General features: G+C 46.2%; 1 protein-coding gene across 5 annotated transcripts in view; it reads left to right on the forward strand.

Annotated features, from left to right (window-relative positions):
* tbc1d32 (TBC1 domain family, member 32) overlaps positions 1-25,267 on the forward strand; it is a 411,412-nt gene that overhangs the window by 251,652 nt on the left and 134,493 nt on the right. For all 5 annotated transcript variants that reach the window (XM_078542168.1, XM_078542171.1, XM_078542172.1 and 2 more), the window contains one exon: positions 4,916-5,009. In XM_078542168.1, the coding sequence (XP_078398294.1) occupies positions 4,916-5,009 (94 nt within the window). The remainder of the gene's footprint in view (positions 1-4,915; positions 5,010-25,267) is intronic.

Consider the following 25,267-nt stretch of genomic DNA (forward strand, 5'->3'; position numbering starts at 1 on the left):
GAATATTATGTGCAGTTTTGGTCTCCTTATCTGAGGAAGGATGTTCTTGCTATAGAGGGAATGCAGTGAAGGTTTACCAGACTGATTCCTGGGATAATGGGACTGACATATGAGGAGAGATTGAGTCAATTAGGATTATATTCGCTGGAGTTCAGAAGAATGACGGGGGATCTCATAGAAACCTATAAAATTCTAACAGGACCAGACAGGGTTGATGCAGGAAGGATGTTCCCAATGGTGGGGGAGTCCAGAACCAGGTGTCACAGTCTGAGGATACGGGGTAGACCATTTAGGACTGAGATGAGGAGAAATTTCTTCACCCAGAGAGTGGTGAGCCTGTGGAATTTGCTACTACAGAAAGTAGTTGAGGCCAAAACATTGTATGCTTTCAAGAAGGAGTTAGATATAGCTCTTGGGGCAAAAGGGATTAAAGGATATGGAGAGAAAGCGGGGGCAGGCTATTGAGTTGGATGATCATCCATGACCATAATGAATGGCGGAGCAGGCTAAAAGGGCCGAATGACCTACTCCTGCTCCTATTTTCTATGTTTCTATGTTATCAAGGGCAGTCGCTCTGACCTGATGTTTTGAATTCAACTCTCTTTCCCATATCTCCACCATACCCATAGCATTTTGGCAGAGCGAGTTCCGGATTTCTACCGCATGTGGAAAATGCGCTTCCTAATCAGATACTAAATGGCCCAGCTCTAAATTTAATATTGTCTTGTTTCCACCACAAACATAAATAACTTCTTCGTCTACCCTATCGAATCTCTTAATCATCTAAAACGGCTCAATTGGATTCATCCTCAATGGTCTTAACCCAAGGGCCTTCCAAACCTAGAAGGACAAGGGCAGCAAATGCATGGGAGCACCACCACCTATAAGTTCCCCTCCAAGCCATGCACCATCCTGACTTGGAACTATATCGCTATTTCTTCACTGTTGCTGGGTCAAAATCCTGGAACTCCCTTCCTAACAGCACTGTGAGTGTACCTACAACATGTGGGCTACAGCGGTTCAAGAAGGCAGCTCACCACCACCTTCGCGAGGGGAACTGGGGATGGGCAATAAAAATGCTGGGCTAGCCAGCGACACCCATGTCCCATGAAAGAATTTTTAAAAATACTTGCTGGGTTTATGCACCTTGTCCTCATAATTCATCACTTTAATCCTGAGTATTGTTCTGTACTGAACCATTTCCCATGCCAATAAAAGTTATCGGAGAAGAAAATTGGGTGGGATGTTAAACAGGCTGCCAATTTGTTATTGCTCACTTTGTATTACTGTTGAAGATCTATTTCATCTTAATTGTTTTCTAATCTTCCACCAGTTTCTTATCCATTCCCAGGGTTTATCCCACATCCCCCACAACTGAGTTTAATTTAATAACCTTCCATGTGGAAAGCCTTTTGTAAATCGAAGCATACCATGTCATAGGACTAACTGCTGTCCACAAGGGTTGTCACTCTCAATGGACTTCTATAGTTTACTCATTCTATCGTTCATATAGCAAGCTTGTAGAGATTGAGGGAATTATTAATCTCTCTCCTCCTCAAGGTGTCATTTGTTCAATCAGCAGCAGTGTATGGAGCATCCAATCTAGAAAAAAAGATTATCCACTTTATTTAACATCATCATAATTATTCCTTGGAACATACTGAATATGCTAGGCATTCATTCAGCCATCTTCGAAGCCTGGTCGGAAGTGACATTATTAATTAATTTTCTTTTTGAGGAAATGCCTTTTAGAGAAGAGTGGGGAGCAAATGGAAGCTGGAGGGCAAAGCAAGCCCTTGTATGATGTTGTGTGGGAACATGGCTGGTCACATGCCTCTGTTATTTCACAAAACAAAACAAATGAAAATTATTGCTCGTGATTTTTTTTTCAGTAAGGAGTGGTTCTTGCCTGACGCCCCCCGCCCCCCCACAAAAAAAAGGTGGTGTGTGGAATGTGATACTGTATTGGTTATGGTACTTGGACCTGCAACCCAGAAGTTTGGAGTTCAACTTACACCATTGTTAGGATCTTGTTAGGGACCATAAATGTTTATTGGTATCTGTGCACCCTGCAATTAACTATGCCACAAGATTTCATGTGTTTTAACAAAAACAAATTTTATTGTATTGGTAAAGCAAAATTTAACAAAACAAATGCCACCAAATTAACACTCTAGATTATAAGGACTTGTGCTATAAACTCTAGTTCTACTTTATACTTCATCTTTCCCCACCCCCCCCACTACTCAAGAGTTCGCTTAACTTACAAAATCTTGAAGGTTCTTTCACGTGTCCTGGGACCAACCCAAAAGCTATGTCACAGTCCTCTGGAATTTACTTTAGTTCCCCTTCGTATTCCTGCTAGTCGTTGAGGTACCAATTATATGGGAACTCTTCCATTATCGGCTTAGTGAACCTCCTATTTTCTTTAAAGACCTCACAACCATGGACTCTTCATTTCCTTGTCCTGGCTTTTGACATACATAAACTGTTTTTTCCCAGTCTGTTTCCACAAATTCTGTACAGCTTTTTATAAGCTACCTATTCAAGCTGTCTGTTTTCTGCCGCAAGGCTCTGTGAAGATCACTGCAAATTTCTTCCACTAGCTGCAAGCTACAGCGAACCTCCCAGCTGCTTTTCCCTCATGAAACCCAAACTGATCAGTCTGCTTCTGTCAGCAAAAACACACAGATATATTAAACAAAGGAACATTTCACTCTGACGACTCATCTTCCAGATAACGTGGCATGCTCTTGGATGCTCTCAAACAGAAAAGTAAACAAATCATTTTACCTTCCATGCTACTCTTTGATTCTGTAACCCATATGAATAATTTATGTTGCTAATGGAATCGTATGAACCCCCTCTCCCAGAATTGCAGGCCTGTTAAGGAACTGTCTTGTTTAAAACCTGGTTTTACCTTCTTATGATCTGGGAACTACATACATAATTTAAATCTTTTACGGAATTAAGGGCAGACCTTCTGGCTTTATTATGCTAAGATAGACCCCCTCTTGTTTATTGCTTTTACAACTCTACCCATGACATTGTACGCTAAACATAGGTTAGTTTTTAACTGTAATTGACTCCAAATTCTTTGAATTGCATTTATTTCACAGTTGCTTATCAGATGCCCCCATTTATCTACAGTTAAAACTTTAATTCATAGAATTAAAAGTTATATCCTAAAATATATGAATTTGACATTCACAACACCATGCCAAGTTGTGAAATGAAAAAAAAATCATTTATGGACTGGCACCAGGAAAGCATCACCATGAAAACCACTGAACCTTGTTTTTGGAACAACCCAACCTCTTCAATAATGTCATTCAGGAGTGGGAACCTGTCACCTCTGAGGATCATTATATTTCCACACTGTGACCATGTGTGATCTCTAAAATGGCTTAATCATTGAAAAAAGCCTCAAGACGACAGGCACATATACGTAATAAATGTCTTTTTGTCATCATTGTCACATCCCAGGAGATTTTCTTTTTAATAAGGATTTTTTTTATTGGCATTTTAGTGTTAAAAGTAGAATATCCATTGGAGAACTATTGAATGAAGAAATATTCAGCTCACGAGCAGACTGACACATCCCACGCACAACTTCATTAATCATGGATTACACAGTTAGGTCATGAATTTATTAACATCTTGCCTTATCAAGCAGTATTGTTGAATTAATGCTAGTAAGTGCCACATCGGGGAGATTATGAGTTACAAATTTCTATTCACTGGGAATCTGATTAAAACTGTCCATACTCATTTCACTTAGAATCTATAACAGCATCAGAGAGAGATATTACAGAATTTGTTCAAACTGAGAAGGACAGTGTTCGAACAGTTCATGCCATTGAATTGCCCCTTCTATTTGTCTTGTTAATAAATTAGCTAAAATATTTTCCTGGTGGCTTTTACTTTTCCCTAACCATTACTATTTATGAGATTATTTAGTATAAACTTTGTTTATGTCGATTTTGTTTAATAAGCAATTCAAAGGATTTTGAAGAATTAATCTTGCTTTAATCTCAACATTCTAGAAATTCTATTGAAACGATGTAAAAGCCACAACTTGTGTTTTCGTACTAAGGGGCCTTTATAGCTTTCTGAATGCAATCACAGTGATGAATTTTCAGCTTGAGAAATTGTAAAAACAAAAATTGAATTACTAGTGTTTGAAGATCCACATGAATATGTATTTTTGATTTGTTACAGAAATTCTACTGCAGTCTTCAAATGATTAATGATCAATAATGACAATTCATAATTATTTGAATTCACTGCACTTTTAATAAAAATTACATCATTACTGCAGAGTCTTGATTTTAAAATATAAAATAATTTGAGTGGTGTGCAACTCATGGTGGATGTGATCTATAATCTTTCTACAGTTCTTTTTTTTCGTTTATTTTTCAGACAAACTAAGTCCCATTTTGTGATAACGCTCATCAGTATGCTCAGGATGTAGTATTTGCTGCAGTGTTTCCTTTGTATGCTACATGCTTCTATTAGCTGTCAACTTTATACAAAGGACGAGGAAATTACTGTCAATAGAGAAATATTAGGAATCATGCTAAAATTACAGTAGTTATTTTCCCTTGGGGCTTCAACATCTTATGCAAAGACATCAGTATGATCTAAGAATGCTGCCTGCGTGGATAGCTACGTTAGCTTTTGCATTCACGGAGAAAGAAAAGGATATCTACCATTCTGCATTTTTTGTTTACAATTTAGTGGTATTGCATTACAATATACTGTCTTCAGTGAGAGCAGTGAACTCTGAAAACATCAATGACCCAAGATACTGTTTTTTAAAAAAATCAATAAATATATCAGCTGTACTTTGTAAACTGGAGAAACATTGCTTTACATCTGTTTTTACAATTTCATATTGCACTTTTCTTTTCAGGGAAATGACCCATATCGTTGGCCACTATTTTCCTCTTACCCTTTGCCAAAGTGTTACCTTCGAGAGTCTTTGAAAAACCTTACTCTAAAACAAGGTAAGATGCTAGAAAACTAGTGCATTTGTGGCCAGTGGAGTTCACACTTTGCAATATTTAACGTAATGGGAACAAACAGCCTTACACTTCAGCTAAGGATTGCAAATAACATTCTTTCATACTCTTTACAGGTAACATGATTTTCTCGTATTATTGAAGGAGATGATTGTTTTGTGTAGACTGCTGTAGATGGAATAAACACCATTGACCAGAACTGCTACACCATGGCCTTTGCCACTGCAGAATACTTTATGATTATAACTATAACTATAGAACTAGAAAACATAATCCTAAGGGTAGAGCTAGACCAGTTGTTTCCAAACATAAGCCTTCAGCTCACATACATTGATGCTGAAAGTCTAACTTACTATGAAAAAATAGTGCTTTTAAGATGTTGAAAATAACTATTACTGTAAGATCAGTAAAATATACATTTACAGCAAAATTGAATAATTTAAATGTACACTATAGCCATCTTCATTTCTTTCTTCTCATAGTTACTATTCAAAGCATTTTACTTTCTGTTGTTATTACTGTTCCTGTACCTTACGTTTTCCTTATTTTGTTTTATATTTAAATTGTAAGTGTCCGCTTTTCTGTGCTTCCGATGTCCCTTCATTCCTTTTGGATTCAAGATGTATCAAAATAAAATTCCTACCATGATAACTAAAACTGAGCTGACCATATCATTGAAGCAACCCTGTCAAGCTCTGGTGGCCCTTTCAGGGCAGCTTCCAGAAATCCAAAGTAGCTAAAGAGATGATGTTAACCAGGTAGTGAGCATGGTAGAAGGATTAGCATGTGGTTGTATCAATGCATCTTCTTATTTCAAACAGCTTTTCTGTGTTGCTTTGCAGATGAGCATGTTTGGAAACAGTAGAATTAAGACCTTATATTTTGTTTTTACCCTTGCATGTTTGGCTTTTACCCATGAACCCTGACATTATGCTATGGGATACTAGCAAAAAATGTTACATGCGTTTGTCGGAAATTTTTCTCTGCTATTTAAGCAGGAATGTTAACCAGCTTATCTGAACAGAGAAATTTTAAGACAAATACATTATGGGCAGGATTTTGTGTTCTGCGGGCGCGCACGTGCACGCCTGACCCTGTCAGGTGTAAGAGACCGCGCGATGACATCGGGCAAGCGTCCCAACGTCATCGCGCACTCGCATGATATTTCGGTCAGCGGGTACACACGAGAGTCAGCAGAGGGCCTGCTGACAATTAGGAGACCTATCAAGGCCATTAAAGTTTCAATTAACTGCCAGTTTTCACTGCCCGTCCAACTTTATGGTTGGTGGGCGGGCGAATCGGCTGGGTGGTCTTTGGATTCTTTAGGAAACCTCATCCACTGGCGGGATGAGATTTCCGACATTAATTTTTTTAAAAATAAAAATGTTTTGACATAATTTTTATTTTGTTTATGTTCATGTGAGTGAGTGAGTCCTATGTGGGAACACTTTTTTCTGATTTTCAAAAGCTTTATTTTTGATTTTTAAATTCAGGGAGCTTTCAGTGCACGCTCACCTGCGCTCACAATCCTCCCACTCCCACCCGGCAGTGCTGAGCTTCTCTGCGTGCCTTTCACGCTGGCTGGCCGTTAATTGGTCAGCCAGCGTGAAATCATGGTCAGGGGCTGATTGTGGGCAGCAGACCATTTCCTGGCCACTCCTGGGCCCACCTGCCCAGTGACCCCAAAATCCTGCCCTATATATCCATACGTTAGTATCCATAGAACTGTAACACAAATTTGTATTTATATAGCACCTTAAACATAATAAAATATCCCAATCGGTTCTACATATTAGATTGTGAAACAAAATATGACATGGGCCAAATAAGGAGATATTAGAGCAGATGACCAACGGTTTGGCCAGAGAGGTCGGCTTTAAGGAGCATCTTAAAGGATGAAAGCGAGGCAGAGAAGTGGAGAGGTTTATGAAGCGAATTCCAGAGTTTAAGGTCCAGGCAACTGAAGACACACCAACAATGGTGAAGCAGTTAAAATCAGATGTGCTAAAGACACCAGAATTTGAGGAGCCCAAATACATTGGAGGGCTGGTGGAGATTACAGAGATAGGAAGGGGCAAGGCCATGGGGTATTTGAAAACGAGGATGAGAATTTAAAAACTGAGATGTTGTTTCACTGGATGCCTGTGCAATTCAAGGAGCACAGGAGTGATGGGTAAACAGGACTTGGTGCAAGTAAGGACACGAGAAGCAGAATTTTGGATGAGTTCAAGTTTATGATGGGTAGAACTTGAGGCTGATCAGGAGTGCTTTAGAATAGTCAAGTCCATGGGTAACAAAGATATGGGTGAAGGTTTCAGTAGCAAATGAGCTGAGGCAGTGGCACAGTTGGGCAATTTTATGAAGGTGGAAATAGGTGAACTTTATGATGGCAAAGGACTTAAGAACAGGAGTAGGCCATTCAGCCCTTCAAACCTGTTCCACCATTCAATAAGACCATGGCTGATCTGGTTGTCATCTCAACTCCACTTTTCCATCTGCCCCCATAATCCTTGACACCATTGACTATCAAAAATCTGTCTAACTCTGCCTTGAATAAATTCAATGACCCAGCCTCCACTGCTTTCTGAGGAAGAGAATTTCACATACTCACGACCCTTTGAGAGAAAAAATTTCTCCTCATCTCTGTCTTAAATGGTATACCTCATTATTAAACTGTGTCCCCTGGTTCTAGTCTCTCCCACAAGTGGAAACATCTTCCTGGTTTCAAATCCCCTCAAGACCTTATACGCTGAATAAGATCATATCTTATTCTTCTGAACTCAAATGGGTATAGGCCCAACCTGTCCAACCTTTTTTCATAAGTGGTTGGAAGCTCATCTTGGGGGCCAGATATGACACCAGGTTTGCAAACCACCTGGTTTAGCCTCAGGCAGTTTCCAGGAAGAGAGATGGAGTCGGTGGCTAGGAAACAGTTTGTTGCAGGGACCGAAAAGAATGGCATCAATCTTCTGAATGTTTAATTGAAGGAAATTCTTTCCATTTACTACTGGATGTTGGACAAGCAGTCTGACAATTTATTCACAGTATGAGAAAAGTAGGGTGAGATAAAGCTGGTGTTGTTCAGTGTACATGTCAAAACTGATATGTTTTCAGATGATGTCACTGAGGAGCAGCAAGGATAAACTGTAGTCCATTCTGTCCATCTTCTGTGTCAACTCTTAGCTAGAGCAAAATTAATCCCTTTACACCAATCTCCCATTGCCCTGTTTCATCAACAACTTCAAGTATTTACCCACTTTTCTCTCAAATTATTTAATAGTTTCTGCCTTAATTACCCCCATGCAAAGCATCACATGCTGTCTCAACTGAGTAAATAAATTTCTCCCAACCCTGCCCCCTCACTCACTTAATAGTTCTCTATCACTGAATCACCAACGAGAGAAAATGGGCTTTCACTGTCCACCGGGACAAAACATTTCAATAATTTAAAACCTCTTTTTTGCTGCATGGATATAGTTACAGTATCTCACCCCGTTCCTCATAATCATAATAGGAGTGAATCTAATGGCGTGTGTCATTAGTTAGATTTAAATTTGACTGTTTAGTCCCATAGTCATAGGGTGGAATTTAATGCCCTCTCCTGTGGCATGTTTGGTGATGGGGATGCATTTAATTGGAGTGGAGGATGGTAGGTGGGGACCCTGCCATCTTCCCACCTTTGCCCCGACTAAGACCGTGGTGGGAAAGCTCGTGGCCATGCTTTCTGACCCACCGCCAATTGAGACCTTTCAGTGGGCAATTATTGCCTACTTAAGGGCCTCATCCCACCATCACTGGTATGCATGAAATGCAGGAAGCTCAAAAAGCAAACTCTGTGGGGGGTGGCTTGCGGATTTCCAGGGGTGGGGGGGGTGTCTGTCATTCAATGTCTCACGCTCAATGCCTGATCAAGGGTCCCAGCAGCGAGAAGGGGTTCTGCTGAGAGTCAGCTCTCTATCCTAGCTGCTGACTGCCCTCCCCCTCTCCCCTGCGACTCCCATTCTGCGAACCCCCTCCTGCCATCACACCTGTGGCCTGGATGATACTGGGTCTTGGATGGGTGCATTACTAGCAGCAGCCACCGCCTCCCCGCTGATGCTGCTGAGCAATGAAGCTGTTGGCCTCTGGCCTGCAGCTCTCGTTGGATGGGAATTCTGCCTCCCGGGGTCCTTGATCCCAGGGAAGCCCTGCTGCTACCCTGTTAAGTGCCTGACTGGCAAGTAATGTGGTGGGCCTTCTTGAAAAAAGGTGGCATGGCTCTTGCCAGCTCTCCAGCCGGTGGGTGAGACCCCCATCACCTATATTCAATTCTGCCCATAGTTATTATGGCACAGAAGCAAAAGGAGAGCATTGGGCCCATCAAATTCGTGCTGTTCTCTGTAGAGCAATCTAGTCAGTCCCATTGTCCTGTTCTATCTCAGTAGCCTTGCAAGTTTATTTCCCTCAAGTGCCTATCCAATTTTCTTTTGAAATCATTAATCATCTCCGATTCCACCACTCTTCTATATAGGTAAAGAGTTTCAGTTCATTATCAGTCATTGCCTCACATTTTACTTTGTATTACAAAATCAAATCATTTATATGAACCAAGAAAATGAGTGGTCCTCTAGCATTGGACCTTGGGGAATGCTCCAGTCTACCATTCTCCATCCTGAAAAACAACCATTTAAAACTTGTCACTGTGTTCTGTCCTTAAGCCAATTTTTTTGCCCAAGCTAACAATGACCCAGCTCCACATTCCATGAGCCTCTCATGAGTTTTCATAAGCATGAGTTTTGTTAACTAGCCTTTTAAGTAATGCTTCGTCAAATGCCGCCTTAAAATCCATCTGGACAACATCCATTGCATTCCTTCATCAACCTTCTTTGTTATTTCATCAAAAAAATTCAGCTAGATTAGTTAAATATGATTTGCTTTTTACAAATCCATGCTAGCTGTTCTGAATTTATTCAAACCTCTCGAAGTATTTGTTGATTTTTTTTTTGCAAATTATTGTTTCCAAAACCCTACCCGCCACTGATGTTAAACTGACTCTTCTGTAGTTACTAGGAATGTCTTTGCAACCTTTCTTAAATGTCACGTTTGCCATTCTCCAATTCTCTGGCACTCCCCCCCCCCCCCCCGCCTCCCCAGTATCTAGGGAAAATTGGAAGATTAAAGAAGGCCCTTCCATTATTTCTTTTCCCACTTCCTTGAGCAACCTGGGATAAAAGCGCTCAGACCAGGCGACACCCATTCTAAGCATAACCAGCCTTTCCAGTACTGTAAGTCCTTCTTTTAAGTTGCCCCATTTTAAGTTGTTTCAGTTTAATGTGCTTTTAATGGGGCTGGTATTCATGTTTAGCGTTGTGAGCTCTCATTTACATAGGGCAGAATCATCCCAGATTTGCACTAAGTGTGGAAGCGGGTGAGTAAATCGACGTTTTACCTGCTGTCCATGATGGCTGGTTTTCACGCCATGTCGTCCCAAACCTGTCACATTATTTATGCATTCCAGGAAACACGCCGTTTCCATAGCAGGTGCGCCGCTTTATCAAGCCAGGCACCATATTTAAAGTCCAGCTGTGCGCACCACTTCTCAGTGCTTCCAGCCCATGACTGCAGCAGGGAAGATGTCCATGAAAGGCAGAAAGACTGCAGCCCCCAGGTTTAGCGACATGTCACTGGGACGCCTTTTGGATGCCGTGGAGGAATGTCCTCTATCCCTGCTCTGGCCGCAGGATGGGCAGTGGCATGACCAGCCAAGCTTGGGAGGTGATGGCAGCTGTGGTCAGTGCCAATGCTGTTCAAAAGAGTACAGCCACCCAGTGCTGCAAGAGGATGAATGATCTCCTCCGTTCCACCAGGGAAGTCACTCTTCTCATCACTCTCAAGTCTCACACTCACAAACCCCTCACATCCACAGGGATCTTACTCACTGCCAGTTCAAGGCACATCACCATTCACTCTCTCTCACTCACCATTGTTGTCCTCATCCCATCCATGGGACCACTCACCACCCACACATGCCAGGCATACTTATATCTGGCCTGGCAGGCATCCTGCTTACACTTTCCCCATCTCTATTCATGCAGGACAAGCTGGCACACAAAAAGAGAGAGAGGTCGCAGACCAGTGGAGGAATGCCTGAAATCAAGGTCCTAAGGGACTTTGAAAACAGAACGATCCAGCTGGTCAGCGATAATCTGGACCGGTCCTGTGCTGCCAGTGAGGTCAGTGGTGTTCTACCAACTGAGGGTCCAGTAGTGCAACACCCACCAGACAATCATTACCATTGACCAGAAACTGAACTGGACTAGCCATATAAATACTGTGGCTACAAGAGTAGGTCAGAGGCTAGGAATCGTGCAACGAGTAACTCGCCTCCTGACGCCTGAAAGCCTGCCCATCATCTACAAGGCACAAGTCAGGAGTGTGATGGAATACTCTCCACTTGCCTGGATGAGTGCAGCTCCCACAACACTGAAGAAGCTGGACACCGTCCAGGACAAAGCAGTCTACTTGATTGGCACCACATCCACAAACATTCACTCCCTCCACCACTGACGCACAGTAGCAGCAGTGTGTACCATCTACAAGATGCACTGCAGAAATTCACCAAGGTTCCTTAGACAGTACCTTCCAAACCCACAACCACTACCACCTAGAAGGACAAGGGCAGCAGATAGATGGGAACACCACCACCTGGAAGTTCCCCTCCAAGTCACTCACTATCCTGACTTGGAAATATATCGTCATTCGTTCACTGTCGCTGGGTCAAAATCCTGCAACTCACATACCTACACCACATGGACTGCAGCAGTTCAAGAAAGCAGCTCACCACCACCTTCTCAAGGGCAACTAGGGATGGGCAATAAATGCTGGCCCAGCCAGTGAAGCCCACATCCTGTGAATGAATAAAGAAGAAATAAAACTATGCTGTGCCACTGCCATGCACTAATTATCTCCCTTTGCTTCCACAGGCACATCTAGGAAATAGCCGACAGAGTCCATCACCCAGGGCGTCCAATCAAGCCCCAAAGAAACCTCTGAAGATGAATCTGGAGGCACCCCTCTTGAAGTCCCATCACAGCGCTCACCCACACCTTCCACTAGCACAGAGACACACACCTCGGTGGGACCTAGACTTGGGATCACAATCTGGTGAGCACATCATACTGCCCGATCCACAGCAGGTGGCAGCAGGCTTCCCCAGTGCCTGGGACTCGGAGGACTGCTGGAGGCCAGAAAGATGCTTGTCCGAGTCAGATGATGAGCCTCTGGACTCGGTTATGTCACAGTTGCAGAAGCTGCAAAGGCAAGCTCGGGAACATCAGGAAGGGATGTCCACTGTACTCCTCAGAATGCAAGGCACGATGGAGGATTCTGTCTGCCTTTACTTTGAGATGATAGCGCGGCATGCCAATGAACTAAAATCAACACTGGTAGGCTAGTGGCCGCCATGGAGACCTTGGTCCAGGACGTTGCTCCTCCACTGCTGCGCGGGCTCAACTCCATCGCTGATGCCATTGTTGGCCTCCAACAGTGTGTACATGAGAGGGGTATGGGGCAGCTTGATCTCACTCCAGCCACCCCTTCTCCTCAAGGAGTCAACCTGTGGCTCTTGGGCACCCATAAGGAGGAGGATCAGCAGATGCACACCCCGTGGCCATCCATCCAGGGAGTGTCTGGACCATCCAAATTTCCTCTTCCTGTGACCTCAGCAGCTCCAGCTCCACAGGCCGATGAAGGTGCCACTCCCACACAGGACCCCGAAAGTGGGCTGGGGCCCTCCAGGTCTCGGCCCTTCAGAGGACGCCTGCCAAGGTGGACGCCAATGGGGATGAGGGTGAGGAAAGGGCTGTGCAGTCTTCAGGCTGCCTTCACCTTTGCTGTGGATGTCCGGGGAGCACAAAGACATAGTGACAGGGTTAGAAAATTTAAGAAGATTTAGTTGCACAGCCTGGGCACGGGTGTTAATCACTTGTACATAATGTTCACTCTTGTCAACAAACTCCCAAGAATGTCTCCCTGCATGTGGCTGCTTGTTCTGATGAGTGTTCATGCCACTCAGATGTGCAACTTTTCTGCACCAGATAATGGCGGGTATCTCAGTCCAGGGTCTCTTCCTTGTACTTTGTGCAACCTTCAGACCAAAGTGATGATCCGGCCTCACAACTCTCTGGGCACAGAACTGATGCCTGCACCTCCGGCGCTTGTCATTGTTGCCAGAATGCCTTGGGCAGGCATCATAGAGTTCCATCCTTCTCTCTGTGTACTGTCAGCACCTAATAAGGTGGGGCTGACCACATCTCTTCAGCATCTGCGACCAGTGACACTGTGCTCCTGAAGGGCTCAGGTGCTGAAGGTGGACAAAGGATCAGATGCTTCTAAAGTTTCATGGCTGCGTCTCTACGATATGACCCTGACCACATAGCGCAAGCGAGCTGCCCTCGACCAGACAGGAGTCAGACATTCTCAGAGGCTATGTGAAAATCTATGGAGTGTCCTCACTGCATGTTGCCATCATCCTCCGCATGAGTGCCTCCCGAACGCATATTCCTCGCCTAGCCAGTGTGAGGGCTTCATTCCCATCGTCGCCGCCTTTGAGGACCTCCTCACCCTCATCCCCATTGGCGTCCTCCTCATCCGAGGAGACCTCCATCCCCTCCATCACCTCCTCAGCCAGCTGCTCTCACCGTTGCAGTGCCAGGTTGTAAAGGGCGCAGTCGACAACGATGATGCATGACACCCTCTGTGGACTGTATTGCAGGCACCAGAACCTCATTTTCAGCATCCCAGGGGTCTGTTCCACCAAGTTGCAGGCTGCAGCATGATCCTTGTTGTACCTTCGCTCTGCTGCAGTCTGAAGACGCCGCATGGGTCTCATCAGCCACAGCCTCTGCAGGTAGCCCTTGTTCCCGAGGAGCCATCCCTGCAGCTTCTGTGGACCCTGGGAGACCCCAGGGTTCTGTGACCCACTGAGGATGTGGGACTCCTGCACACTCCCTGGAAATTGTGCACACACCTGCAGGATGCATTTGTCATGTTCGGACACCAGCTGCATATTCAGCAAATGGAATCCCTTGCTGTTGATGTAGTTGACTGCATGTTGTGATGGAGACCTGAGCGCAGTCAATCACACCCTGGACTTGTGGGAAACCGGAGATCTGGGTGAATCCAATCGTTCTTGCATCCTGGCCCCGGGCAAAATGCACAAAGTTGTGTCCTCAAAGACGGCATCAGTGACCTCATGGATGCATTCGTGCATGGTGGCTTGTGATATCCCACAGAGGTCACCTGTGGAGCCCTGAAAGGAACCACTGGCATAGAAATTGAGCATCACTGTCACTTTCATGGCCACTGGCAGTGGATACCCTCCATGTCCCTATGGCACCAAATCCTGCAGCAGGTGGCAGATGTGACCGACCAGTTCCCTAGATATGCCCAGTCTTCGGCGACACTGGTTCTCGGTCATCTGCAGGAATGAAAGGCGGTGTTTGTAAACCCTGGGTGTTGCTAGGCGCTGAGCAGGGACGACTCATTGTGGCTCTTCGGCAGCATGTGCAGAAGGCCCAGCCGCCCCTTCTTCCAGAGGGTGCTGCTTCTCCCTCTGGCCAGCCAGGAGCCTTATTGCTCTCTCCTCCTTCGTCTTCGCTCTCTGTAGGTCATCAGGCAGATAGCTAATTCACCAGGCTCAATGCTCCTGACTCCCACAAGATGAAAGAGAGAGACACATAGGTGTACTAAGAAGCTGTTCTGGTTAAGTCTGAAGGCCCCTTAATGCTTCCCGGAGAGTGCTAACTGCCACTTGAATGGCCAGAGATTAGTGCGCTGCATGGCTGCCTGACACCCTGCCCACCTCCGCCCAATGCACCCGACTGATTGGCTGCAGCTTTGTTCATTGGACTGCATGCTGTGCACTCAGCTCAGGCGCAGGCATTCTCCTAACCTGCGCTGCAATGGCAGCACTGTTAGCTTGAACCATCGGGGAGAATGGTCCAAACCGGAAAGCTGACATTGCAAGGGGCTGTGAGCGCCTCCATCAGTGAATGATCCAGGGCCAGCTTTAGCCAGGAAATTGCACAACGTGTGCAGCCATACCATTGTTCTGCAGTCCACTAAAATGCTCGTGACTTTGCAGTCTGTGCTGGGGTAGGTGAAAAGTTCTGGAGCACTTGGTGGCGCTTCAATGCCTCTGCGTTGCTTGAATGGGCAGATAAGATAGAAACCTGACTCCAATCATATCAATGTCTGCGCTTGAACTGTCTCAGTTGCAGAGGAATGGTCACTGCACATCGTTGCTGTGTACTCACCTCCGAGTTGCCCTCAAAGTGCAGCCCACCAAGTACACACCTTTTATTTCCTGTTGTGAAACATGTCAGCATGGACAGATGATCCAGCAGGTGGGCCAGTTCCGGCGGGCTGGCCTAATAATAATATGCAGATGTATTACAGTGAGGTTCCCAATGTATGATGGTGGGAAACGTGGCCCACCATCGGCGGGCTGAGCGGATGATTGCAGACTGGTTTCATGCCATTGTGAAACCAATCATGCCATATTGTCCGCTGGCGCCACCAAACACGCCAACACCGACAGGCACAGAAAATCCTGGACATAGTTTCACGCCAGGTGTGACATAGGTTTGCGTCACCCAAAAGTGTCACTTTGGAGTAGCCTCTCCCGTTCTTGATCCCCCCGCTCACAGCCAACCCTCCCATTGCCGCCAGCCTTTCCACAGGCCGAACCTCCTGGTCACCGTCCCTCTAGCTTCCACTGCCCTGCAACTTGAAGCTGCTCTCACTCTATATGTTACTTCCTGCCTCTCACCGCTCATCTCCCGAGTTTGGGAGAGAGAAGCAGTGAGCAGGAGTGTCAGTGAGTGAGATAATAGGTGGTGACCAGGAGGGTTGGCCACTGGAAAGGTCAGGGAGTACAATCAGTGGCTAGTGGGAGAGGTGAGTAGGAGAGGCAAGAAGCAGGAGGAAAGTAAAAAGAGTTGCCATATTTCTTACATTTTTAAATTGGCTTTCTTTTAAAAGTTATTTCTTTTACAAATCTAGTAATTTAGCAATGCATAGTACAGTATTTAAACTTACAGGGTATAATGTTGTAATTTTTTTTTCTGATGGGAAAGATCCGTCAGAATCTGACTAAAGCTTTTACAGTGGCTGTAAAGAGAAAATCTGATTCATTTCCTGTTATTTCATTTAAAGTTGCACTTTTCAGAAATGCAACTGTGACATTAAGCGAGGAATGACTGAACAACTGCTTGAACAATTTTCACCCCATCCAATACCTCTCCATTTCTACCAATATTTTCTCAGCATCCTCTTCTTTTGTAAACACCAAAGCAAGTACTCATTAAGTATCCTAGCTTTGCCCTGCTTCTTTTAGCATATATCACCTTCTTTGTCCCTCATAGACCCCAACCCACCTCTTGCCTTCTGTGTGCAATGTATACGCTGGTAGAAGATTTTAGTGTTCCCTTTTATGTTAACTGCCATTTTATTTTCATATTCTTTCTTTGGCAGTCTCAATTTCCTCATGCTTCCCCCCTCAGCTTATTCTATTTGACCTAGCTTTCACTTAAAGAACATAAGAACATAGATATAGAAGCAAGAATAGGCCATTCGACCCCTCGGACCAGATCTGCCATTCAGTAAGATCACAGTTGATCTGATCGTGGCCTCAGTTCCATTTTCCCACTTACCCACCCTAATCCTGGACTTTCTTGTAACCAAAAACCTAACTCAGTCTTGAATGTATGCCATGACCCAGCCTCCACTGCTCTCTGGAGTAGAGAGTTCCAAAGATTAATAACCCTCTGAGAGAAGAAATCTGTGCCACCTAGTTCTTGATTCCAGGAGGAGGGAAAACGTCCTTTCAGTATCCTCTTTGTCAAGTTCCCTCAGAATTTTATATGCTTCAATAAGATCAGATCTCATTCTTCTAAACTACACTGAGTACAGGCCCAACTTGCTTAATGGCTCCTCATAAGACAACCCCTTCATCTCAGGAATCAGCTGAGTGAACCTTCTCTGAATGCCTCCAGTGCAAGTACATTCCTCCTTAAGTAAGGAGGCCAAAACTGTATGCAGTACTCTAGGTGTAGTCTCACTAACGCCCTGTGCAATTATAACAAGACCTCCCTATTTTTATACTCCTACCCCCTTGCAATAAAGGCCAACATTCCATTTGCCTTCCGAATTATTTGCTGTACCTGCATGCTAACTTTTTGTTGTGCATGTATAAGGGTGCCCAGATCCTTTTGTACCACAGCATTCTGCAGTCTCTCTCAATTTAAATAATAACATGCTTTTTAATTTTTCCTACTAAAGTGGATAACCTCACATTTTCGCACATTATACTCCACCTGCCAAATTTTTTCCCACTCTCCTAACCTACTTATATCCATTTGTAGACTCTTTGGTCGGATTTTTCACCTCCCGCCAGCATCGGGGTTCGTGGTGGGCAGGGGTGGAGAACGTGACGGGAGAGAAAAAATCGGTTTCCCGACGGCAAGGAATGACGGTGGGAACTTGAGGTCCTGACTGTCATGGCAGGTCACCATTCTTGCTGAAAGTCGTCGGGAACTGGATTTGTTTATGATTAGTGTTATTTGAATCAGCAACATACCGGAATGTTCCCACCCTCACCCCAGCATATCCAGTGGGAATTCATGCTGGCCCGATTTATGACCAGACCAACATGGCAAGAGAGCACTTGCCTGAGCAGCCGCTACCAGGAGCACTGGAGGGCCATACGACCCCAGGTAGGGCGCACCAAAGAAATGGTAGGGTGGGGGGATGGGTGTTCGGAAGACATGGGGAAGGGGAAGCCAGGAAGACTTAAAGAGGTGGGGGGAAACCGGGAAGCCTTGAAGGGTGGTGGGGGGAAGACAGGAAGCCTTGTGGGGGGTGGGGGTGCAGAAATATTCAGAGGGAGAGGTCAGTGCTGTCAATGCTGGAATCCTCAGGGGGTGAACAAGGGTACAGGTGATGGGAGGGCACTGTGAGAGAGGGGGCAGTGGGATGCAGTAGGGCGGGCAGGTGAGGGTCTGGATGTGGAGGGAGTAGGTCTTGTCTGGTGAGTCGTTGGAAGGGGTAAGAAGTTTTACACTGATCTTGGCATTGGGCAGGATCAGGGTGAGCATGGGGACTGTAACTGGTGTGGGTTCATTGTAGAGGGAAAGCATTTGAAGGATGACAATGATGGGCTCTCAAGCGATGGAAGGATGAAGGTAATACCCAGGGGATTGATGGTGGGGGGGATGAGGGGCAGTTAGCTAACAGGAGGAGGGTAGAAGATTTTGGAGACGGTTTGGATAGTGATGTGCACCATCCTGAGGCAAAGGCACATCAGGGTATCGACGCCCTCAGTGCCCAACACAAAAGATGCTAGATGGGAGCAGGGCCATCGGGCAGGCAGAGCTGAAGATCAGCTTAACTGGACAACTGAAGGAGAACCCTGATGATATATCCTGACAAGGCAAATGTCTCTCTACAGTGTCCAAGGGCAGTGGAGGGAAAGGGAATAGTGTGAGTGGAAGGCTTCTCGCACATGGCTCGCGTGAGCCTTTGTAAAGAGCGATGCCTCCATGTGCAAATATGATTAAGGGGGTCATCGACCCAGCCTTGGTCCCTCCTTGGAAGTGGTGGGGCAATGAGGAGCACAGCCAATAACACAAGCGGCAGCAAGAAAAAACCCAGGAGACTTCCATGAAGGGCAATGATTCACATATTTGTAAAAGTACAATATCTACATGCAATGATCGTACACCCGTACCACCAGGATGAACTTAATACTTCTTAACTTTTCTTACCAACCCACTATGTCTAGGTGCTTCCCCAATTCTGCAGCAGAAGTGGAAGCAGGCTGCTGACTACAATCCCTGTTGTCTTTGATGACTTTGGTGGGCGTCCTCTGCAGGGTCGAGGCCTGGAGAGTCCCAGCTTTCTTTGGGTCTCCTGTGCTGTGGCAGGTGCAGCCTCAGTGATGGGGTCACAGGTAGAGGGGATTCAGAATGCATGGAGACCTTTGGAGAGTCCTAGGTGGAAGTCCCAGGGCTGCCTGCCTGACGGCTCTCCTCCATTTAGGTGTCTGAGGGCCCCGCCCTGATTCCTTGAGGAGAAGCGGAAGTTGGAGGATGGTCGAGGTGCCCCGTTCCCCCCTCTTGCGTAGCCAATGTGAAAGCTCACCCATGGCTGCAGCGGTGGAGTGCAAGTCTGAGCACATCTCGGGCAGAAACTGGGTATTCTGCTGGACCAGGTTCACCGTGGCATCCGCCATCCTCCCTATGGAGATTTCGATGCACTCACATGTTGGAGCCACGACATCTGAGAGCACACGGATGGAGTGAGGCAAGGGAGAAGATAGCAGGGGCGCTGGCAATAATTTTCAATACCTCTCTGGCCACAGGAGAGGTGCCAGAGGACTGGAGGATAACCAATGTGGTACCGTTATTCAAGAAGGAAGGAAGGGATAAACCAGGGAAATACAGACCAGTCAGTCTAACCTCAGTGGTGTGGAAACTATTGGAAGCAATTCTGAGGGACAGAATTAATCTACACTTGGAGAGGCAGTGATTAATTAAGGACATTCAGCATAGTTTTGTTAAGGGGAGGTCATGTCTGACTTCAGCAAGGTTTTTGATAAGGTCCCGCATGGAAGACTGACAACGAAGGTAAGAGCCTCTGGGATTCAAGGCAATTTGGCAAATTGGATCCAGAATTGGCCAAGTGGCAGGAAGCAGAGTGTGATGGTCGAGGGGTGTGTTTGTGACTGGATGCCTATGTCCAGTGGGGTTCCACAGGGATCAGTGGTGGGTCCCTTGCTGTTTTTGGTATATATAAACGATTTAGACTTGAACGTAGGAGGGTTGATCAGTAAGTTCACGGATGACACGAAAATTGGTGGGGTGGTAAATAGAGAGCAGGATAGCCTAAGATTACAGGAGGATATAGACAGGCTGGTCAGATGGGCTGATCAGTGGCAAATGGAATTTAATCCGGATAAGTATGAGGTGATGCACTTGGGCAGGACAAACAAGGCATGGGAATACATGATGAATGGTAGGACCTTGGTGTGCATGTCCACTGGTCCCTTAAGGTAGCAGGACAGATAGATGAGGTGGTTAAGAAGGCATATGGGATACTTGCCTTTATTAGATGAGGCATAGAATATAAGAGCAGGGAGGTTATGCTGGAACTGCATAGAACGCTGGTTAGGCCACAGCTGGATTATTGCATGCAGTTCTGGAAAGCGCATTATAGGAAGGATGTGATTGCGGTAGAGAGAATGCAGAGGAGATTTACCAGGATGTTGCCTGGGCTGGAGAGTTTTAGTTATGAGGAGATTGGATAGACTGGAGTTATTTTCACTGGAGCAGTGGAGATTGAGGGGGGACATGATTGAGGTGTATAAAATTATGAGGGACATAGTTAGGGTAGACAGGAAGGAACTCTTCCCCTTGATGGAGGGATCAATAACCAGGGGGCATAGATTTAAGGTGAGGGGCAGGAGGTTTAGAGGGGATGTGAGGAAGAATTTTTTCACCCAGAGGGTGGCGGGAATCTGGAACTCACTGCCTGAAAGGGTGGTAGAGGTAGATACGCTCATAACGTTTAAGTAGTATTTGAGTGTGCATTTGCGAAGCTATGGCATACAAGGCAATGGGCCTAGTGCTGGAAAATGGGATTAGAATAGTTAGGTACTTATTTGACCAGCGCAGACTCAATGGGCCAAAGAGCCTTTTTCTGTGCTGTAGACCTCTATGACTCCTCCACCTTGCATGCCACTATGTTGAGGGTCTCTGATACATCTGTTTGATGTTCCCCTGCGCCTCGCTGTTACTCCAGCAGCTTCTCCAAGACCGTTTCCAGAGTCTTATCATCAGACTTAGATTTAGCAGAGGCCTCTTCTCCAACAGTCCTCCGAATGCTGGGGATCTTGGCTGCCACTGCCTCCTTCTGCTGTGAACACATGTCTGTGTGGTGACTGCCAGAGTGTGAGCACCGATCCTAAACTAAATCTTATGAGCCACCAAGGTGTGTGTCTGGCCTGCTGGATGGTGCAGGAGAATGCTGTGATGGCTGTATAGGCGAGAAGTTGTCCTTGTCCTCTACCAAGGTCTCCTGCGGGCTGGGGCTGGGTTCAGATGCGAGGGCTGGCCTTGTCCTCTTCCTGCTGGCACCTAGAATGCAGAGAGGAGAGAATGCGTAACTGCCTGGGCTGCCTCCTACATTGCACACTGTCTCATCCTCAGGCTCCGATTTGCGGAGATTAAGCACTCTTCCTCACTAGATTCTTGGGGGAAGCTGACCTCTCCATCAGCTCAGGCACGGTCATGGTCCTCCCCTGCCATCTCTGCAGCCTGCTGCCCAAATTGTGTGAGGGGACAGATCGGGCATGCCCTCTTCCGTCTTCTGCCTCTCTCACTTGTGTGCTGTTTTCTCCTGCATAAAGGTAGATAGATGGATTGTCAGCACTTCTGACGCAGGAACAGTTCGCATGCTGCTAGTTCTGTAGCTCATACATGACATTGTGACCCCCCAATGCCTGTCCGCCATATACAAGGCACATGTGAGGAGTTTGAGGGAATACTGTCCACTTGCCCAGATAAGTGTAGCTGCAATGGCACTCAGGAAGCTGGAGACCATCCAGGACGAAGCAGGCCACTTGATTGGCATCCCATCCGGCACCATCAATATTCAGTCCCTCCACCGTCAACCCATTGGCAGCTGTGTGTGCTATGTGAAAGATGCACTGCTGCTAGTCCCCAGGGCTACTTCAGATCCCTCCAGCCCCACAAGCTCTAGCAACTAGAAGATTGAGGGCAGCAGAGGCATGGCATCAGCAGCATGTGCAAATTCTCCTCTACTTCAGCCCCTGGCCCCACCACCCCCCAGCTCCCACAATGGCGGTGTCTTTAGTGTAGCTGGGTCAGCAACCTGCAGTTGCCTCCCTACCAGCAGACCACATGGACTGCAGTGGGACAATAAGGCAGCATCCCAGCACCTTCCCAAGGGCTTTTAAGGATCGGCAGCACAGATGCTGACCTTGCCATTGATGCCCACGTCCCATGACAGACTCATAAAATAGTGAGGCGAGTAAAGAGAGCAGAGGGTTCACTTACCCTGACAGCATGGCTTAAATTGTTCTTGCATTTCCTGCACTGCAGGGTGCTCCACCTCTGCACCCCTGTGGTACTGACCAACCTGGCAACCTCCTCTCAGGCTGCTGTGATGAGCCTAGTGGGCCTCCTGCTCCCATCCCTTGGAAAGAGGACTTAACTCCTATCCTCCATGACCTGGAGGAGAGTCTCCAGGGAGGCAGCACTGAACCGTGGGGCCGGTGCATGCCGTTTCCTGGAAGCCACTTCTGTGCCCTGAAATCCTGGTGTACTGAATCGCTGGCTGCCCGGGTGCTTTTTAAATAACGGCGGGGCGTGCGGCTTCCTGCCCACCTTGTCACACAATGCAGCGTAATCCTTCTGGCTGCATAATTAATCAGGTGAGCAGCACACTTTTTGACATGCTCACCTGCTCCACGTTCCAGCAGAAGTATCACTGACTTCCTGCTCCTGCCAAATAGACATAGGCCCAGAGCATAAAATTCATCCTTTTTATCCTCCACACAACTTGCTTTCTCACATATTTTTGTATTGTCATCAAATTTGGCTACAATAAACTGCCTTTTAATATGGATTAAAATTAGTTGAGGCATCAACTCTGATTCCTGTGGCACCCCACTAGATACAGTTTGTCAACCTGAAAATGACCCATTTTTCCTGACTCTCTGTTTCCTGTGGTTATCCAATCCTCTATCCATGCTAATATATTATCCCTGATACCAAGACATCTTGTGAAGTAACCTTTTATGTGGTACCTTATCAAATGTCTTTTAGAAATCTAAATATACTACATCTACTGGTTCTCCTTTATCCAATTACACACTCAAAAAACTCGAAATATCTGTCAAGCATGATTTCCTTTTCATATAACCATGTTGATTCTGCTTGATTGTATTATGATTTTCTAAATGTCCTGCATCAATATCCTTAATAATGGGTTAGAGCATTTTCCCAATGACCAATGTTAAGCTAACTGGCCTATAGTTGCTTGTTAGGACCCCTGCTCTTCCTGATATGTATTAATAACCTAGACCTTTGTATACAGGGCATAATTTCAAAATTTGCTAATGAGATGGAACTTGGAAATATTGTAAACCATGAGGAGGATAGTGTAGAACTTCAAATCAACAGACAGGTTGGCGGAATGGACGGGCAAGTGGCAGATGAAATTTATTGAGGAGAAGTGTGAAGTGGTTCATTTTGGTAGGAATAACGCAGAAGACACAATGTAAAATAAAGGGTATAATTCTAAAGGGGGCACAGAACAGAGGGACCTATATGTACATAAATTATTGAAGGTGGCAGGACAGGTTGGGGGCAGTTATTAAAGCATACGGCATCCTGGGCTTTATCAAGGGGCATCGAGTACAAAAGCATGGAAGTTATGTTAAACCTGTTTAAAAACATTGGTTCGGCCTGAACTGTAGTACTGCATCCAGTTCTGGGCACCACACTTTAGGGAGTATGTGAAGGCATTAGAGAGGGTGCAGAAAAGAATCAGGAGAATGGTTCCAGGGATGACAAACTTCAGCCCTAGAAAGATTGGAGAAGATTGTTCTCCTTGGAGAAGAGAAGGTTGAGAGGAGATTTGATACAGGCATTCAAAATCATGAGGGATCTGGACAGTGTAGATAGGGAGAAACTGTTCTCATTGGTGGAAAGATTGATAACCAGAGGACACAGATTTTTAGGTAATTGGTAGGAAAAGCAATGGCGACTTGAGGAAAAACTTTTTAATGCAGTGAGTGGTTAGGATCTGATATACACTGCCAGAGAATGTGGCGAAGGTGGGGTCAATTGAGGCTTTGAAAAAACAATTGGATCATTGGCCTAAATCTTCCAGTCTCCGGATCGTCGAAGACCAGACAGGCAAAATGACGTCCTACACGGCGATGGCGGGTTTTCACGCCGTTTCCTTGGCAGGCGGGCTCTCATTCACCCCTCCTGCCATCACCCTGCCGTTGTATCACGCCGGCTGCCATGTTTAAAAGGCAGCTGGCAGCACACCGCTCATCGCTACCAGTTCACCACTGCTGCCCAGGAGACATGGCCAGCAAAGGGAAAAAGACCGCAACCCCCCCCACGCCCCCCAACCCGGTTTAATGACAGGTCCCTCAAGCAACTGCTGGGTGCCATGAGGGCCTGCCGGGATGTCCTGTACTCCCACCCTGGCCGCAGGATGGGCAGCAACATGATCAATCTGGCTTGGGAGGTGTTGGTCAGTGCCAACACCCTTCAGAAGAGGACAGCCACCCAGTGCCGCAAGAGGTTGAATGATGATCTCCGTTCCGCCAGGGTAAGTCATTCTTTTCATCACTCTCAACTCACAGTCACAAACCCAGCACTCATCCTCAGGGCCCTCGCTCGTTGCCAGTTTAAGGGACATCACCATTCACTCTCTCACACACACGTTCATTGCCCTCAGCCCGTCCATGGGACCACTCACCACCCGCACAGGTCAGGCACATTTATCATCTGGCCCGGCAGGCATACTGCTTACACTTTCTCCATCTCTATCCAACCAAGCTGGTACACAACCAAGAGAGTGAGGTCGCAGACTGGTAGCAGAATGCACGAAATCAAGGTTCTCACGGACTTTGAAAACAGAGCCATCCAGCTGGCCAGCGAGGATCCAGACACATGCTGCACTGACAGTGAGGTCGATGCTACTCTACCAATTGAGGATCCAGCAGCACAACATCCATCAGACAACCATGCTGTGAGTGATGTGTCCTCTTTCATAGGCCACTGCCATGCACTAATTATCTCCCCTTGCTTTCTCAGGCACATCTGCCAAACAGCCAAGAAAGTCCGTGGCCCAGGGCCTCCAATCAAGACCCGAAGAAACCTCCGAAGGGGAATATGAAGGCACCCTCCTCTAAGTTCTGTCACAGCGCTCACCCACATCCTCCACCAGCGCAGAGACACACGCCTCGGTGGGACCTAGCTTTAGAATAGACACAGGATTACAATCTGGTGAGCACATCACACTGTCTGATCCACAGCAGGTGGCAACAGGGACTTCCCAGGTCCCTGGCACGTGGCGGACTGCTGGAGGCCAGAACTTTGCTGAGTCTGAGTCAGATGGCGAGCCTCTGGAGTCGGTCATGTCACAGTTGCTGAAGCTGC

Source organism: Cetorhinus maximus, chromosome 5, assembly GCF_964194155.1.
Source record: "Cetorhinus maximus chromosome 5, sCetMax3.hap1.1, whole genome shotgun sequence".
Taxonomy (NCBI): Eukaryota; Metazoa; Chordata; class Chondrichthyes; order Lamniformes; family Cetorhinidae; genus Cetorhinus; species Cetorhinus maximus.